The sequence below is a fragment of the Phaseolus vulgaris genome, chromosome 1 (genome assembly GCF_051622355.1).
Source record: "Phaseolus vulgaris cultivar YP4 chromosome 1, ASM5162235v1, whole genome shotgun sequence".
Taxonomy (NCBI): Eukaryota; Viridiplantae; Streptophyta; class Magnoliopsida; order Fabales; family Fabaceae; genus Phaseolus; species Phaseolus vulgaris.
The window spans coordinates 11,218,206-11,237,564 of record NC_143498.1 but is presented as its reverse complement, the minus strand read 5'-3'; the positions used below and the strand labels follow the sequence as shown (position 1 = coordinate 11,237,564).

Here is a 19,359-nt window from a genome sequence, read left to right as displayed (position 1 = left end):
TCAATAAACTATAATCAATAATAGAAATATGTCAAAAGAAATAATCTATGGGAAAATGTGCCCTTTAACATTAAAATTTAAACGTATAAGGATATTGGAAGAGAATTTTTGATTATTTAGCTTTTACTACTTTTTAGCAATCTCTCCACCTTCTTTTTTTTGAAAAAAATATAGAACCTATTTAAACTCACTATACAAGAATTGACTTTGACTTTGTTGTGACTTGAGATATAATATTTCAATTTGACTTAATAACTATGTAATGAAAAAAAACCTTCATTCAGTATATTTAAATTTCAGTTAGCGATAATAATAGTAATAATATTATTTTATACATATATACTCGTTAAAAATATAAATTATACGATAAAAGATACTTATAAATGCAAAAAAGTGAATAAATTTCGTGTTTATTTTAAACATGTTATCATTTTACATAAAGAATCATAATTTTTAAATATAATTTTAACTTTTGACTGTAATAATTATGAAGAAAATGTTTGCGTGTAAACTATATCACTTATCCTAGACATAAAAATAAATGAAGTAGGCTTCAAATTTTATATCTATTTGTCAATCTTTGCATATTCAGGATGTTCATATAAAGGAAAAAGTATTACTACTTTTGAGAGCTATGAAAGATGATACAGAGGAGTGAGTACTTAATCATCTCTAAGTTATATAAAATCAAAGATAAGAATAGTAACTTTCAAATATAGAATACTCTTTAGGAGAAACTTAGAATGTATCAAGTTTTACTCTCACATCAGTTTTAACGTTATCTTTATTTCAAACCATGATCGTGATTTTAATTTGGTCTCTAACTTTGTATGGATCCACATTTTCACTTCGGAAATTGATTGGGAAAACATATATCTTTCATAAAAGGTAACAAGTTGATCTTTGGGTGAATTTCAATCATATCAATATCAATGGGCACTTCCTCGTAAACAAGATAGTCTCCATCTATTTTAAAATAGTTTCTAATTGTCGGAATGGTCTATTAAGGTATATATTATTCACTCATGAACACAGCCCTTCTTTTTATTTTGATGGCAACAAATAGTTGCCAATTGTCACGGAGCTATTAAGGAATAGATTATTCACTTATGATTAAACACAAGTCTTCCTTTTATTTTAATGACAATAAATAATATTAGGTTTTGATTATCTAACATGTTTATAGTGAAATATACAAAAGATTTACTCTCAACTTTCTCAAAACTTGTATATCATACCCATGTTATAGAAAATAGATCCACACGCAATTTGAAACTTTGGAAGTTTTAATTGCAATTTTATTCTATTGTTCTTTTGTTATTGCTTTTAAGTCTCCATGGCACTTAGAACGACTCTATCAAATCCATTAGTTGATCTTCCTTTGATCTTCTAGGACTTTTTATCGCACACACACAATTAATGAAAATTTGTTTTGAAGTATCTTTAAAAGAAAACTAGTGAAAAACTATCTGAGGGAACTTTAGTTAGGAAAGACTTGGTTCTTAAGTGATTCTGGTGACTCAACTCTCTTTTCTAGGAATGAACTCAGAGAAACATTGACTTTCTGACCTTTTGAGAAATTTCCAACCTTGAAAACCTTTTGTGAAATTTTTTATCACTCTTTGTTGAATTAAACCTTTGTAAAAATCTTTAGTTTTTCATTCAACAATGAGGGATCATTCCCATAAATCTAGTGTGCATGGGAATCTTATATGCAAAAAAGAAGAAATATCAATGGATGAACTAAAAACCATGTTTGCTTAGTACATGCATGTGCTGGCGGGTTTAGTTAAATCAATTTCAGTTTATCAAATTCCAAATCTTTTACTTAACAAGCAGACCAAGTCAACTGTAGTACAATCGAGAGTTGTCATATCCATAGGGAATTAATGATATCAAAGTATAATTATCTTTTAAGATGAAGTTATACATGATTTGGGGATGATTTGCGTATAATATTTATGAATAACAATTATAAATAACTCTGGAATCTCAAGATGCCCAAGGATTGAAGATTGAAGCAAAAAAGAATGCTTAAGGATGAAGAAAGCCAATCCACTAGCGAATCACGAATCACCTTGAATCCCTATGAATCCTATTTCGAAAATCTATAAATAGGGACATTGGGGCAATGCTTAAAGCATCTAGAGGCACCAAGAGGTATCAATAGGTATAGAGAAATATCAATAGATAGGGAAACACGGTGATTAAAAGAATCAAGTGAGATCTTGAAAGAAGTTTATATATGGAGATTCTGTCATATTAGACTCAGAGAGTCTAGAACTTCAAAATCAATCAGGCTACAAGGCCAAAACCTCAGAAGAAGTGAAGACCAATCTCTAGAGAAGGAAACTTGAAGCCAAGCTAGTAACAACACTCAAGGATCCGTGTTTGTTATGTTCAACTTTTCATCTTGAACTATTATTGTAAGGTATTATCATAAGTTTCTAAATCTATTTTGTTGGGATTGAATGTCTACATAATATTTTGGATTTTTTCTTGTTTATAGATGCATGTTTCTCTTTTATATTCACATTTATTGGTAATAAGTGTCATATTTCAGTAATATTTCATATTAAGATACAGGTCCTTGTGGATATTTATTGATAAAATAACTATAATTTAACCCCTAATTTATGAATTTAAACCTTTTTACATATTTTATGATTATAATATGAATAAGAATGATTTATTCCCAAATTTGTGTTAATTTCAGGATTTTAGGGGAAAATGGAGATGAAAGGCCTAAAGGAGAATAGACAAGATGAAAAGGAAAGGTTGAAACGCTTAAAACTCACCCAAAAACTCATTTAAGCTGGTCACTCCAAAGGAACTCACCTAAGCAAGCCTAATCTCACCCAAGCGAGATCACTCCAGAGAAGTTGGGCTTTTTCTCGTCCAACTCACCCAAGCAAGCCATAGCTCGCCTAGGTTAGAAGTCACTTAACCCAAGCCCAAATAGGTTAAATATGAGGCGTGAGGCATAACCCTACACATCATTGGAAGAATAGAAGGTGATAAAAAAACCTTAGAGAAGGTAGTTGTCAAGGAAAAACATCTTGCATATTCTTTTCTTGCTTTCCATGCTTGTAATTGCCAACATGAGTGGTTAATTCTAACCTTTGGGATTGGGAGTAATTTGTTCAACTCTTATGTATTGAGATGATATTTAAACATAATATTTTGTTCTTGATTGATGATTGGTATTGTCATTTTATTCTTAACATTTGTTTTATCATGATTTTGATCCTTAGATTTGACTGAAAAGTACTTCTAAGCATCTAACCTAAATGATAATGTTTAACATATTTGAATGCAAGAAATAGATTTGAAATGTTAATTGTTATCAACATCTATTCGTAACAATAAGGAGCTTTTATAAATATGTGAGGAATCGATATATAAGAGACTATCTTAATAATTTTATATGTGAGGAATCAATATAAATGAATTTTATATGGACATCAATATCAATCAAAGATAGAATATTACATGCTTTTCAAAATAAAAAAGAGTGAGAAAGATGAACCCCAAGCCCAATTTTCCTAATTGAATAAAACAACTCTTTACTTTACTTTATTTACATTCTTGCAATCTCATGCACAACAACCATCCAACCAACTTGTACTTATTGCTTTCTATTTAGTGAATATTATACTTGAGAATTCAATTATTCCTTGTGGGTTTGATATTCGTCCTTAGGGAAAATTTTATTATTTCTGACATGGTACACTTGCCGTAAAATAGTCATCAATTGGGTATGGAAGGAAATTTCGTCTTTTTGAACCCTATTCAGTCAACTATAGGATTCAATGGTCGCAGAGCATGGAGCTGAGACTATGGTGAACTATGTCATCCTAATGCAGAGGTAAATCATAACAGTGACTTATTATTCTAGATAACCTTGCACTAAGAATCGACTTGGTTTGGACAAAATAAGAACAAAGATTTTGAACAAAACATCACATTTATAAATAAAAATAACAAGTAAATTCACAAAGTTATTTCATTCCAACACATGTCCTATGTTGTTACTTCCTTGCTTTGTTGATTTGCCTAACACTTCACCCTTCGATCTAAATATTTATTATTATTATTATTATTATTGTTGTTGTTGTTGTTATTATTATTATTTATAGTGGTTATTTATGAATATTACTCATCTTAAAAGATAATTATACTTTGATATCATTAATTCCCCCTAGATACAATAATCCTTAGTTGTACTACATTTGACTCGATCCGCTTGTCGAGTAAAAGATTAGGGATTTGATTGAAATGAAATTGATTTAACTAAACCCACCACCAAGTTTTCTGAACATACATGCCTCAACAAGGTAATTTTAGGAGCAGACATAACAAGGGATCAAATAAGAAAAGAGAGCATCATAAGAATCTTCATTCCCAAATAAAATAAGGGGTGTGTATTAATCGTTGCTATACTAGTTCTTATTATTTAACCCCTAAATATCATTACAAGTATAGAAATCATCCTCATTCTACAAAGCCTATAGTAGACATCCTTTCTTTATATGGAAATAAAATTTTTTAGGCATATTTAGAATGGGAGAGAAAGGTTAAGAAATTTTTTGAATGACACAAAGTACATGAATATAGAAGATTATCCATGACTAATTTAAGTTTTCAAGAATATTCCATGTTGGTGGAAACAAATATATGATGATGTTACAATTGGAAGAAAATTAGAAATATTGAATTGGAATGAGTTAAGGGTGTGTATGAGAAGAAAATTTGTTCCACCTTCATATGATAACAATAAAAAGCCTGTTGAAGATATAAAAGAGCTTATAGAAAAAGGAAGAAAAAATTTAGATGGAAAAAATGAATTTATAAAAAGAGAAAAAAAATATATAAAAATTACAAACTCTTAGTAGAAAGAAAGAAGAGAAACAAAAGAGGAGAAGGGAAGAAGAGGAAGAAAAGAGAGAAGAAAAGAAATAAAGAATAAAAAAAGGAAAGAAAAGAAAATTCTTTATGTGGAGTTAAACCAGACATTGACATAAACTCCTCTTTAGAAAAATTTTGTAAATAGTTGATTTTAAAGGAGAAGAAGAAAAAAAATAAGAACTTTTAGAATAATCCATAAGGCTTTGTTTGGATTAGAGGTTGTGGGTGAGTGGAAAGTTGAGGGTGTGGGGGAGTGGAAGTGTGAAGAAAGTGTGGAGAAAGTTGAGGGTGTTTGGATTGAGATATGTTAGAGTGGATGTGTAAAGAAAGTTTATTGGAAATTGTGAATGATGTGATAGTTGTGAGAGTATTTTAATATATTTTGAATAGTGTAAATTGTAAGATTACAAATTTACCCTTGTATATAAATAAATAGGAAAATAAAATATTAATGTTAAATTTTGTTTGTAGATAATTTTAATATTATTAATGATTATTTAATAAATTTTATGTTATATAAATATATAATTGTTATTAATTATGATTTTGATTACTATTAATAATAACATTAATATAATTTAAGAAAAGATGTCATGAACATTAATTAGTTGCAAAAATATATAAAGTCATTACATTTGATGTAGAGGGAGATAAATACATGTTAATTTGAAATTATGCAAATTATTACAATATTTTTTTATAATTTTTTTAATTTTAACATTAATAAATTATGTTAAATCTAAAAAAATTAAAATCCTAAACATTATAAATTTTGAATTCCATTCCGTCAAAATAAATTTTTTAAATAAAAATTTCTATTTTTTATAAACAATTAATTTTTTAAAAAATAATTACTTTCTACATTTATTATTAAAAAATCAGATTTCTTCTCAAAAGTTTGACTGGTTTTTTTAATTAATACAACAATTTTTTATAAAGTTTTTAATTATAACATTAACAATTTATGTCTGATATAAAAAAACCCTACAAATTTTTAATTCCATTCTGTAAACATATTATTTTTAATTTCATTATGCAAACATATTCATTTTAAAACATAATAATTATCTACATTTATTACTATAAGCTGAAATTTCTTATCTAAACTTTTTCTGCTTTCTTAACTTACTAAAACATTTATTTTGATTTTGTAATTTATAATATTAATTTATAAAAACCCTACACATTACAAATTTCTATTTCCAGTTGTAAAAATATTCAGTTTAAATAAATAATTTTTTTTCTTATAAATAATTAAATGTTATAAAAAATGACTACAACATTTTTTTAATGTTTTTAATGATAACATTAATAATTTATGTAAAATCTAAAAAAAAATTAACTAAACATTATAAATTTTTATTTCCATTCTGTAAAAATATTATTTAGAAATAAAAAGATATTTTTTTTAAAACAATTTAATTTTTAAAAACTAATAACTATATACATTTATTATTAGAAATTTAAATTTTTTCTCTAAACTTTTTCTGCCTTTTTAAATTACTGTAACATTAAAATAAATAAATAAAAAATTAAAAGACCTGAATAAAATGGAGACCCTTTGATTTATGTGGCATGTAGGAGAAAAGAGAAAAGAAGGGTAGAAAAGCAATTTTATACATCTGATGTGGCACTTGCTATGCAATCTCCCCTTTCTCTTCATTTTGGAGAAGATGCAAGATCCCCTACACTTTCCTTGCAGTCTCTCCCTCACCCGCACACATAACTGGAAGCAAACGGGGTGGTACTGTGACTTCCGTCGTCTTAAACAGTACCACCCCTAGAAGCAAACGGTACCTAAAAGAAGAAGAAACTCTTATGATATCCCTTATACATATAGTTGAGAAAGAATCATTAAAGGGAAATTGCAATACTTTAGATTCTTCTTCTCTTTTAAACCATGATTTTAACTAATCTTCTCAATTTAAAAAAAAACACACTTTATTTTGTTGTTTTCTAACACAAAACAATGGACACAACAAATTGAAGAAAAATATAATTTTAAAATAAAGGCCCTTAAATTTATTCATCAAGATTTTTACAAAGATATAGGACCTTATTTTTTTGTTCTTTTCTATAAATACTTTTGTCTTCAAATAAAGAAAATTATTAAAAAAACTCTGCTTGTTGTTTTTTTAGATGGATCTTTGATCTTGGAGGATATAAATAAATAAATAAAGGTGACAATCCCTAAGCATCACTCGAATTTGAGGACAGATCCTTCTCGAGAAGGATTGTATAATAAAATCCATCTAACTACTTATCATGAACTAAGAATATTGAAGAAGATGAAATCTTATTGGAGGAGAACACCCATATACTGCAATAAATTATTGATTTTGTGACAAAAAATTACTGACAGATTTGTGTTCGTCGGTAATTTTTTTATTACCGACGAATTAGTAGTAATAATAATAATTAAAATAATATAAATATTAATAATAATTAAAAATAATATTAATATTAATAATAATTAAAATAATATTAATATTAATAATAATTAAAACAATATTAATATTAATAATAATTAAAATAATAATAATATTAATAATAATTAAAATAATATTACATAATAATGTTAATAAGATTAAATAATAATAATAATAATATTATTAATTATATTATTATTATTATTAATATTAATAATTATTAATATTACTAATATTATTAATATTAAGAATATTATTATAATATTAATAATTAATAATATTAGTAATTATCGACAAATTTTGACTGTCGATTAAACCAATTTTATATGTAGTGATATTTGAAGAGTCTTCCTTCTTTTTAGCCTTATAAATAATTATACATAATAGTTTAGGAATTATATTGAGTCTGGTATTTTGGGTTAAGAAGCATGGAATTTCATTTTGGACCTTGTATTGAGCCAAACTTATATTAGGTCAAATAACTTAACCTTGGGAGAAGGGAGAGTCATCTATGGTATAAACCCTAGCTTGGGCATTGATAGAGTTCTCCTTTACTCCATGCTTGTTTGTGGGTTAGGATGATGAATTGATGGAGAATATGCAACAAAATTGGAAGAGATTTGGTCAAGAGTAATGGTATTTTTATATTTTTGTTTCCTCTTCTGCATTTCTCTTAGTCTGACATAGTATTGGCTGGATGGACCTCCATCAGACCCTTCTTAGAAATGATATGTCTTCAGATCTTCGTTATGCTCCAGGGTTGTCACCTTTATTTTTATGTTGTTCTTATCTCTTACCAGTTCATGAATCCATTTGTAAAATACAACAAACATTAGAACAATAAAAAAATGTGTTTAACAAATATGGGAAAATTATTGGTTTTATTTTTTCTAATAGTTTGTTGTGCCAAACTTGATTTGTTTTTTAGAACTATAACTGTTCTCCTTATGTATATATTTTTTTTATTTTCTCCTTTTCATTTTTTTCTTTTAGCTTTATTTCATCCTCTCTTACTTGCTTAATGTGTGATAGAACATAAGAAAAAAAAATTCTTTGTAAAAGAAAGTGTGACCTTCATGTATAGTTCTATGGTTATATTATCAAAGTCTCTCATCATATCTCCATAGGGACAACATCAAACACAACATTTTTTTCATATTTACATATGGAAATTAACACACTCACTTGTTCTTTTACTAATATGTCTCCATTCATACTAATCCAATCATGTTTGTAATATTTAGGATGGGGTGTAGTGGTCAAAGCTAACTTCTTTACCATCTTGAAACTACAACAATTACAATAGGAACCACTATCTAGAATTAAAGAACATGTATTTCTTAAGACTTGGCATTTGGTAAGAAATAGATTTTCTCATTGTGACTGCTCTAATTCTTATGGTTGGTTTTTAAGCAATTTTTTCATATAACTCCTCTTTACAAGGGAGAATCTTTTCTTCAGACACTACAAATTCTTCTTCACTGGGTGAAGAAGTTGAGTTATCCATGCTTCTAGTGTTCTATTATTTTGAAACAATATTTCTCTTTTGAGAACATTCAGAAGAGTAATGTCTTTTCTCAAGACACTTAAAATACTTGACATTCTTAGTCCTAGTCTCCTTAGAAGAGAGTCCTTGTAATTATATTTTTCATTTTCTTTATTATGATCTTTATCCCTCTCTTTTTCTCGTGATCTTTCTTCTTTAGATTTGGAGGAATGTCCCTCCCTCTTGGGATCTCTTTTGGAATAGTAAGAACTAAGGTAGTATTTTCTAGAAGAAGATTTTCTTTTAATTTGTTCTTCTACCCTAATACACAATTGAACCAAATCATTTTAATCATTATATGTCAAGAGTTCAACGATATCCATAATTTCTAAGTTAAGAACACTCTGGAATCTAGCCATTGTTATCCTAGGCTCTTCCCTAATGTCAACCCTTATCATTATCAACTCCATTTTTTTTTTGTGTATTCTTATACTGACATATATTTTTGTTGTAGATTTTGGAGTAGATACATCAACTCCCTATCATAGTATGAAGGCACATATATTTTCTTCGGACAAACATAAGTTCATTCTAGTATTTTATTGTTAGGGTTATTATGAAACCTAAGTTATTTAACTAAGGTTATCCACCAGTACATAGCTGGTTCGTGAAAACTCAAAGTAGCTAGGGACACTCTTCTTTCTTGATCTATCTGGTGACACTAAAAAATCTGCTCAACCTTCATCTCCCTATTCAAATAATCTTCTATGTTTTCTTTTCCAGAGAAAGGCGTAAGGTCAACCTTGGTTTCTCTAAGGTTATAATTATTGATATGTCTATGTTGTTCAGAAGGTTGTTGATAGTAGTCTAAGTTGTGATGAATATTATATTCATCTTCTCTATGAGAGAATTGGTTATGATGACTTCTTCTTTTACTTGAATCCTCTCCATGCCTACTCCTAGACCTTTCCTTATTTCTATCTAAAATGTCATTTTTTGTGTTTTGTATTTCCTCCCTAAGCTCATCCTCATCTTCCCTCCTTAAACTCCCATGCACATTAGAACTATATGATTGATTATTCATTGTTGAAATTAAAACTTCAAAAATATTTTCACAAATATTTTTATATTTCAACAAGACTAATAAAAGATTTCACAAAGCCTTTTTAAGTAGAAGTTTATCAAAGGTTGAAATGTAAGACTGTCTTCAGGTTTACTCCTAGAAAAGTGAGATGAGTCACTAAGACTAGTTAAAAACCAAGCCTTTCCTAGAAAAAGTTTACCTTAGATAGCCTTGATCACAAATGTTCCCTCAAAGAACTTCCAAATCAAGTTTCGATCGTAGTGAAGTATGTGTAATGCAAATGATAACTTATAGACCAAAGATGCCATGGAGACTTACAAAACAATAGCAAAGTAATAAAATGAAGTAAGTAAAATATTGAAAAGCAGAGTAATGCAAGTGAAGGAATATACTAGACATATCCTAAGTGAAAGTGCAATTGACATTGGAGCCAATTGACACACTTCCGCACTAAGTTCGATTTTATTACAATGCTTAATGAGATTTCATTGGAAGCATTTAACCAAACATGTAAACTACTTAAAAAAATTCACAAAATATAGCAAGAATTCAAAGCTTTCATGACACAAATCAAGCTTTACAATACAACAATTTTCCAAAATTTGAACTAAAACACTTCTTCTTTACTTGCATCGTGGTTCACTTTTAATTCAATGCTTGTGATTCAACTTCCTTTTGAGTATTTTTTCTCTTGATAACACTTGTCAATCTAAATTTATCTTCAAGATTCCAACTAGAAATTTGGCTTGCCTCTTCAAGCTTTAATGCACCACACTCAATTATAAAAGTTCAAGAATAAAAAAAAGCTAATTTGAAATAGCTAAATTGTTGTTTGACATACTCAACTGAATTCAAAAAAAATGGACAGACAAGAAATTATTAAGGAAAATAAAAATTGATTGGCCCTTCAAAAGAATAATTTCAATAGCTATAAGTAGATGAATAAAACCAACAAGAAATCACTAAGATTGATTATATGAAAGTGTTGATTCCTATATTTATGCAAATTTATCTAAAGCAAACTAAGATCCCAAATTTTTACCACAACTTGATAACATAATAGGTAATCCAGTAGCAAAATTACTAATGTAATGTTTACTAGTGGGATCTAGGTTTGATTCCTTCTAACAATCTAACAACATTAATAACAATAATAAATAATTTTAATAAATAAAAATAAAATTATTTTTAAAATAATATTATTAAAAAAATATAACATTCCCAATTATATCAAGACTTTCACTTTTCAATAATAGTAGTCAATACAATACCCCAATCGTCATAGTAGTAGTATATTATTTCACAAGTAAGAGGGAATTAAACCTAGGTTCAATGAAGAATAATATGATGGATTTCAATGTGATTAAGTTTTTTGGTATTAATACTCGTACTGGTAAAGTTCTTCGTCCTCTTCCTGTTAGATGAGAGTTTTCTTCACCTGGTTGGGTTAAAATTAACACTGATGAGATTGCTAGGGGTTATCCAGGTCTTGCCACTTGTGGAGGTATTTTTCGTGGGAGTATGGGGGAGTTTATTGGAATTTTCTCTGCATTTCTTGACATTCAGACTGCTTTGGTTGCTGAATTTTATGGAGTTATATATGCTTTGGAGGAAGCTCAAAAGTTGGGACTTACTAATGTCTGGCTGAAATGTGACTCTGCCTTGGTTTGTGTTGTGTTTACTGCTAGGACAAATGTTCCATGCATGCTTCGTAATCGATGGAATACTTGTCTGAATTACTGTGGAAAAATCAGGTTATGGTTACTCATATTTTTCGTGAAGGGAATGCATGTGATGATAAGTTGGCTAATTTAGGATTTATTCATAGAGAATCATTTCATTGGTATAATAGGCTTCCATCTAGTTTGTTCTTAGAAATCTTTATTAATAGGTATAGTCTACCTTTGTATCGTTTTTGTTAACATAATGAGTTTTGGTCTAGTCTCCCCATATTTTTGTATTTTCTTTCTTTTTCTTTTTTAATAATACTTTTTTCATGTGATGACAAATGATTGTGGTTACTTAAGGTGTCAGCTTAACTGAGATGTCAAGTAGCATAATGATGTCTAACAATGATGTCTAACATGAAAGCTTTTTATAAAAAAAAAACCTAAGTTCACTAAGTACATTAAAAACATTGTAACCACTAGACTAAGATATCTTAATAATCATTATTATTATTATTCTTACTATGTTATTAATATTATTATTATTATTAAAATCACTACTACTAATAATATTTATTAATATTCTTAATAATATTATTAGTATTATTATTATTACTACTATAATTAACAATATTATTATGATTAAAATTATTATTATTACTATTAGTAATATTATTATTCGTATTATTATTAATAATAAAATTGTTAATAATATTATTTTTAGTAATATTACTGTTAGTATTAATATCATTATTATTAAAATTATTATTATCCTTATTATTATTCTCAAAATTTTCATTATTATTAATAATATTATTAGTATTATTAATATTAATATTATTAATATTATAATAATAATCATTTTAATTAATATTATTAGAATTATTAATATTATATTTACTAACATTATTAATATTAATATTTGTTTAATCTTTGACAGATTTATTAACAAAATAGATATAAATATTATAACAAAATTATCTTTTATAAAATATGTCGGTAATCATATTTATTTTTTATTCTTGCTTTAAAAGTAATCATTATTTATTTTTTATTCTTGGTTTTTAAATTTTTTTCAGGTGATCTTGCTTCATTTCTTCTGAATTTTTTATTTTTGATCAAAATAATCAAGGTGAGGTGTGTTCAAGAGAGGGTTTCACAAGTGGTTAGGAGCTATTGTAGAATTCAAGATTATGCAGTGTTGTATGTTTTTCTTGTTTATTTAAGAGTTATGGTAAAACTTGAAAAATAGTGTATTAGCTTAATTAGGGTTATTAAAAACTGAATATAATATTCTTATGAGAGTGAATCGTATCTTGTGTATTTTTATCTTCTAACTTCTCTTTTATTTTTCTTTTTGTGAATATTGATATATATTTATATTGTTTTGAAATTTAAAGAATTTTGAATATAACAACATAAAAAAAACTATATTAATTTTGGATGTAATTTTGAATTTCTAAGTTCTTTTCTTAATTTAATTATGTTGAGTGACAATCAGTATATATAAGTGTTCCTATCAGGGAGATGAGACCTAAATAACTATTGAGAAGCTTCGTCTTCTTCCTTCTTATCGGGCGACTGATTTACATTTCCACCTATTCCTTCAGCCTTTGTGCTACTCTTTTGGGTCTCAATTGCTTGATCACTCAAAACTCCAGGGGAATGCCGAATGGGGGTAGTACCTGCAGAAGGTTCTTCAACGCTCAAATCAGCAAAGGGTGTTTCTTGGAATGTGCGCTATTTAATGGACTTACCTTGTTGGACTGGATTGGTGAGGTAGATCGTGCTTAGAGACGTATTATCTAATTCTTAATGATGATTTAACTTTACTGACCTTGATTGAACGTTAATGAATCGAATCTCTCAGTCGGCCTGCACGTGTACCATTCGGTTGGTCCGGTCGTGGGAGTCGAGCCTGATATTGAACATTCGATCCATACCACAATATTGCAATTTGGTAAGAATTTATTAGAAGATTTTGATCAATTAACATATAAAATTTTCGTAATAAAAAAGTTTATTTTTTTTTTCTTCGGAAGGTGGATCTCACGGACACCACAAGAAATGATCAAACCCATAATAGTTGTTGAGAATATAATTTTGTACCAAAAAAGAGTTGAGATTAAGTTTCTATACTTCCTTTTGGTTGTTTGTGGAGGCGTCCCCACACATGAAGAACCATCCCTCTAAAAAATTGGCTTGACGTGGCACAAAGGTATATTTTAAGTGGTGTCAAACCTTACAACTTGACCAATATAGAGTAGATAACTAAAAAAAGTTGAATCTCATGCAAATGGATCTTTCAAAAAGAAAAGTAAACGATGCATTAGTGGGAGTGATATAGAAATCTACCTAACAATACATATTTAGTTTGATGATTATCAATGTACACTCTATTTCTTGGTGTAAAAAAAAAGAGAGAAATACATTTAAAAAAATAGAAGAAAATGGTTTTATGCATGGAAAAAAGAACAAGAGATATTGAAAAACAAATAATAAGTTTGAAAAAGAGAAATTAATATTGGGATCCGTCCATTTTTAACTTAATTCTTAAACATAAATTTCTATATTTTCCACCAGTCACAGTTGCAGGATGATGTACCCTTTTGTCGTCACTGATTTCAAGATATTCTTATTTAATTGTTGATGCGTTCATTGCATAAACCAACAAACAGATGAACCTTCCTTGTTGGGGAGTGTAAAACTAATTAAAAGCCAAGATTGAAAACTTTCTCATTGTCTGCATTTATCAGATACAGATATAGCTATAGCTCTAAAAATGATTTTCCAAATATGCATTGGAGCATCATCACTGGTGGCATGATCTCAATTTTCAGGAACATGCCTTTCAAGAACCATGTACCAGTGTTCATCATGATGGGTCTTTCTTTCATTTCTAATGTTCAAGCACAATACAGTGAGACAGATACCATGCAAGATTTCCCTCAACCAGTTCGTCCAAGCAAGATGGTTGTAATAGTGGCCCTCTCAATATTGTTCACTATATCATTTATCTTACTTGTCTATATAAGGTTCTGCAGAACCACCCCTCTTGAGCTTATCAACAGAAGGAACCTTCATTCACCCAATTTTCAAGCACTAACTCAGTCAAGATCAAGGAGTTCAGGGATAGACAAAAAAGTGATTGAAGCACTCCCATTTTTCATGTTCTCTTCCCTTAAGGGGTCCAAACAAGGCCTGGATTGCACAGTTTGCTTGTCACAGTTTGAGGACACAGAGATTCTTAGACTCTTGCCAAAGTGCAAACATGCTTTCCACATGAATTGCATTGACAAGTGGTTTGAAAGTCACGCTACATGCCCTCTTTGCAGGAATAATATTGACCCCTTAGACATCAAGAACTTCAACTACTCAATCAGTTCAAGGTCCCTAAGAGTTCCTTCAAATTTAACCGAGGACACTAACCTTGAAATCTTTGTTCACAGGGAACCTTCGCATCAAGGGTCATCATCATCATCAAGGTTTAACATCGGAAGCAGGTTTTGGAATTTGAGCAGCAGCAGCAGAAAAAAGCTTCTCGTTGACCAAGAGGTTTCTGGTACAAATGGGACACACGTGCACAAGTTCTATCACAAAATTGTTGTCTCTGATGTTGTTAGAAGAAGCAGGTGGAGTGATCTCAACTCTTCGGACATGTTATCATTGAAGAGTGAGATGATTCATCACGTTTCAACAGGAAGATTCTCTCCCTCTAATGAATTTTTTTGCGGAAATTCGAGCCTTTCCTCTATTTTCAATGCGGATGAAAGTTCATTGACATTATTGAATACAGCTGAGAAGAGATCTATGTCTGATATTGCTCATGTTCCAAGGTTCATAGAAAGATGTGAGCAGAATAGAATGGAGCCAGGTGAGGCATCAAGTGGGAATAAGGAGAGGGAAGAGAGAATGAGAAGGGTTTGGTTGGCAATTTCTCAGCGAACAGTGCAATGGTTTGCAGGACAAGAAAGAAACTCAACAGATTTAGAGCTAAAACATTTAGCTCCGAATGTTTGATCGTGGAGTTGGGACAAGTTTGTAACCAGTAAAAAGTGTAAACTTTACTTTTTGTGTTCTTAATTGGAGATATATAAACTAAGATCAGATTGAATAACTATATAATTATTTGGGTACAGGTTATTATTTGTAAGGGTTTATATTTTTAACCTCTAAATCTTTTTACGGAAATGGATTTCGTTCTTCACTAAATTGTAGTGAAATTATTTTTTTATTTTGCATAGTTATCAAATAGATTCTAATAAACAAGCGACGTTAACAATTTTTCTCACGTGTCAAATGAATTAAAAATATATTTAATTTTAATTTTTTTACATAAAATAAAATCTTTTTTATATAAAAATGTTTAAAATAAAATTTTATAATTATGAGAGCTAAAAATACATAAAATAAATATTATAAAAAAAACTTTCTTGACATAAAATATTATAACAAATCTTATTATTTGAATACTTTTACTTTGTATTTTGGGTTGATTATTTTTAGGTTGCGACGTGTGAACTCGTTTTCTCGATTCATCCTCTAACTTCCACTATAAGAAAATCATGAAATAGAAACCAATTTTTAGAGACCAAAATAATTAGTTGCAATAGTAACTAAATTAGATACCATTTTAAAAACTAAAAAAAAAAATTGGTTTCTAAATTAGTTTCTATTATTGTTAAATAGTTTCTAAATGTGTATCTAATTAGCAACCAAGGCTTTTGCTACCAAATTTAGAAACTAAATAATTGGTAGTTAAAACTTTAGTTTCTAATTAGATACCGATTTAGAAACTATTTAACAATAATAGAAACTAATTTAGAAACCAATTTTTTTTTTTAGTTTTTAAAATGGTCTCTAATTTAGTTACTATTGCAACTAATTATTTTGGTCTCTAGAAATTGGTTTCTATTTCATGATTTTCTTGTAGTGTGTTGGAGATCCCACATTATGAGCCGGTTTTATGGGGTTGAGTTAGGCTTAAAGTCCACTTCGTAATAAACTTAGAAAATGTTAGTGCAACAAAACTTAGAAAAGGTCAATGCAACAAAAACTGAAAAGAAAATTTCTATAACTATTCTACTAATCTATATGCTATGTTACTATATGTACTACTTTAAAAAAGAAATGCTCAAACTACTAATTTCTTAGTAATTCCCTAGCAACAACACCAAAAACTTGATGGTGGTTAATCTACCTCTTGACAAGTGGACCGAGTCAATTGTAGTATAATTGATAAATGATTGTTGTATCCACAGGGACTAGAAGACAATGTAGTAGATGCATACATTGAAACCAAAGAATTTATAAGTTGAGTGGTAATGTTGGATAAAAACTAAAATCATGTGTACAAATAAAGGTCTTCAAATATGAAAAGATGTTAGCATTGAATAGACTTTGCAACCCATATGCACTCAATCATTATAAATGCAATACACTTCAATTCCTTTGTTCCTTAAGGTCAAACAAAGTTAATACCATAATCATGGTTATCTAGAAATCAAACTACCATAATGAATCCCTTGAGTTACAATAGTTTGATTCTGCATTAATGGTGGAGTAATAAAAGCCAACTATTACAACTCTCTCCTTAGACGTTAAAGTCCTTGGTTAATTTTACTTAGTTTTAAAAGTGAAATTATTCCCAATATCATTCCCATTCTAAAGGAAATAATAGTGATTCCTCGCTTACCAAGCATTAAGTACAAAATCAAATCAAATAGGAATGAATTTATTGACATATACAAGAAAAGGAATGCAAATGAATGCGTTGTCTTTCAATCCCAACAAAAAGAAATTTAGCTACTCATTATGATGAATATGATACAGTAAAATCCTAAATAGCTAGTAGCTTAATACATTCTAGTATTTGAAAAGTAAATTTTGCTTCATTTTCTTCCTCCTCTTTTCTATTCATCTTCACTCCTCTTCCATTGAAATTTGCTTAGTGCATGTTAATCTGCTTAGCGAATTAGGTTTCTTCGAGTGAAGGGATTCATTTCACTCAGCTCAGCATAAAGCCTTTCTATACCTCAAGGTTTCCCTTGTGCTCAATGCTTCACTACGTCACTCAACGCTTCACTACATTGTTCAACGTTTCGTACTCTTTAAATATGCTCATCTCTTGAGTAATTTTGTTTAGCACTACTTCTGGCCGCTTAGCGCATGGAGGTGGTTCTTTTTGGGCCTTCTTTGCCTTTTTGATGTCAACGCTTAGTGGATCATTTGTTTTTTGGGCCACTTTTGTTCAACTGTTATTTTTCTTCAAATATTTTCAAAATCAATCAAAATTCTCACAAGATTAAGCAATTTCAGTCACATTACATTTCTAAGTGGGAAGATTGCTATTTTCTAGATTTTACAATCCAAATCACTTAATTTTAGTGTCTAAATCAATATTCTAACAAGTAACATTGACACTTAGCAACTATGGAAGTACCATGACAAGGGTCTTCTTGCTTGAGTTAAGAACATCTACAAAAAGTACTATTTTATAGATTCGGGTCCTTTGTGGTTAGTTTTCTCCACGATTTTCTTTTAAAGATACCAATAGACGATGCATATGTCAAACAAACCCCTATCAACATCTTCTTAAAAAAATTGATTACTTTTTTAATTAGAGAAGTAAAATGGTAATTTTTTCTGTTAGAGATTGAAAAGAGTCATTAGATGTAAAACACATCTTAGTAAATAGTTTTCACATTAAAATATTTTTAAAACATTTTAATACATGTGTAGACCATCTAATTCTTGAGACATGTTTAGAATTATTTTTACCTAGATCGTCTTATGCATGACATGTAAGCATATAATGCTTTACACATTTTTGTGAATCATTTTTCAATAAAGGTCATGCCTAATAAAGTTTGTAGACATTTAAACATTTCCACAATAGGGGATTTTGTAAATATAACAATTAGTCTATCATCTTTGTATACAAATTGTAGGTCCAGAGTCAGTTTTTGAACATGATCTCTTATGAAGTGATTTTTTATTTTATTTGTTTAGCTCTGGGATGTAGTGTAGGATTTTTAGACAAATTTATAGTAGCACTATTATCACACAAGATAAGAAAACTAATCTTGTAGACATTGTAGAATAGTAGATGGTTATTGATCTTTTGTTACACTGTCTACTCAACAATCTTTTTTAGCAGAGCGTAAAGGTTTCATTCTTAATGGACCAACTCCAACTATCCTTCCATGTTGATTTTCTTTGAATATCATTGTTTTCATTTCTCTCAACTCTTAAAAGCATAGACTTTTCTACCATTATGTTCCAATATTATGGTCTTCTTTGATCCTTCCATGTTGATTTTCTCTGAATATCATTGTTTTCATTTCTCTCAACTCTTAAAAGCATAGACTTTTCTACCATTATGTTCCAATATTATGGTCTTCTTTGATCATCAAGAATATACAAGAGAAATAATTTTGTTTTTAGATAGTGATACTTTGTGGTTAGTTGACATATGTGGTTCCTTTTTAGAAATACTATAACACAATTCACTAGTAAATAATTTTTGTCAGACGCATAAGTGCTTTTTTTTATATTTTTTATTAAAAACCTTTGCTTCAAATCCAACCATTGTTTTATCATGAGATTTTCTTGAATTTCTCACAAAAAAATGTAAGGATTTCTCACCTATGCCAAATTGGAATATGACTTTCCTCAAATAAGACTCACTCCTACCCCTTCTCTACAACTATAAATAGAGTGTATAAAAACTAAAGAAGATACAAAACTCCTCAAATAGACTGAAAATATGTCAAAAATATACTG

The 19,359-nt window shown here is 28.8% G+C and overlaps 1 protein-coding gene across 1 annotated transcript; it reads left to right on the top strand.

Moving 5' to 3' along the window:
• Positions 1-14,266: 14,266 nt before the first annotated feature.
• Positions 14,267-15,723, top strand: LOC137813535 (putative RING-H2 finger protein ATL12). Its single transcript, XM_068615857.2, has one exon. The coding sequence runs from the start codon at positions 14,371-14,373 to the stop codon at positions 15,592-15,594; it is 1,224 nt and encodes a 407-aa protein (XP_068471958.1). The 5' UTR covers positions 14,267-14,370; the 3' UTR covers positions 15,595-15,723.
• The last annotated feature ends 3,636 nt before the right edge of the window (positions 15,724-19,359 follow it).

What these genes read in the sequence shown, in the direction of transcription:
- LOC137813535 (XM_068615857.2), top strand. Translation starts at nt 14,371, where the DNA reads ATGCATTGGAGCATCATCACTGGTGGCATGATCTCAATTTTCAGGAAC.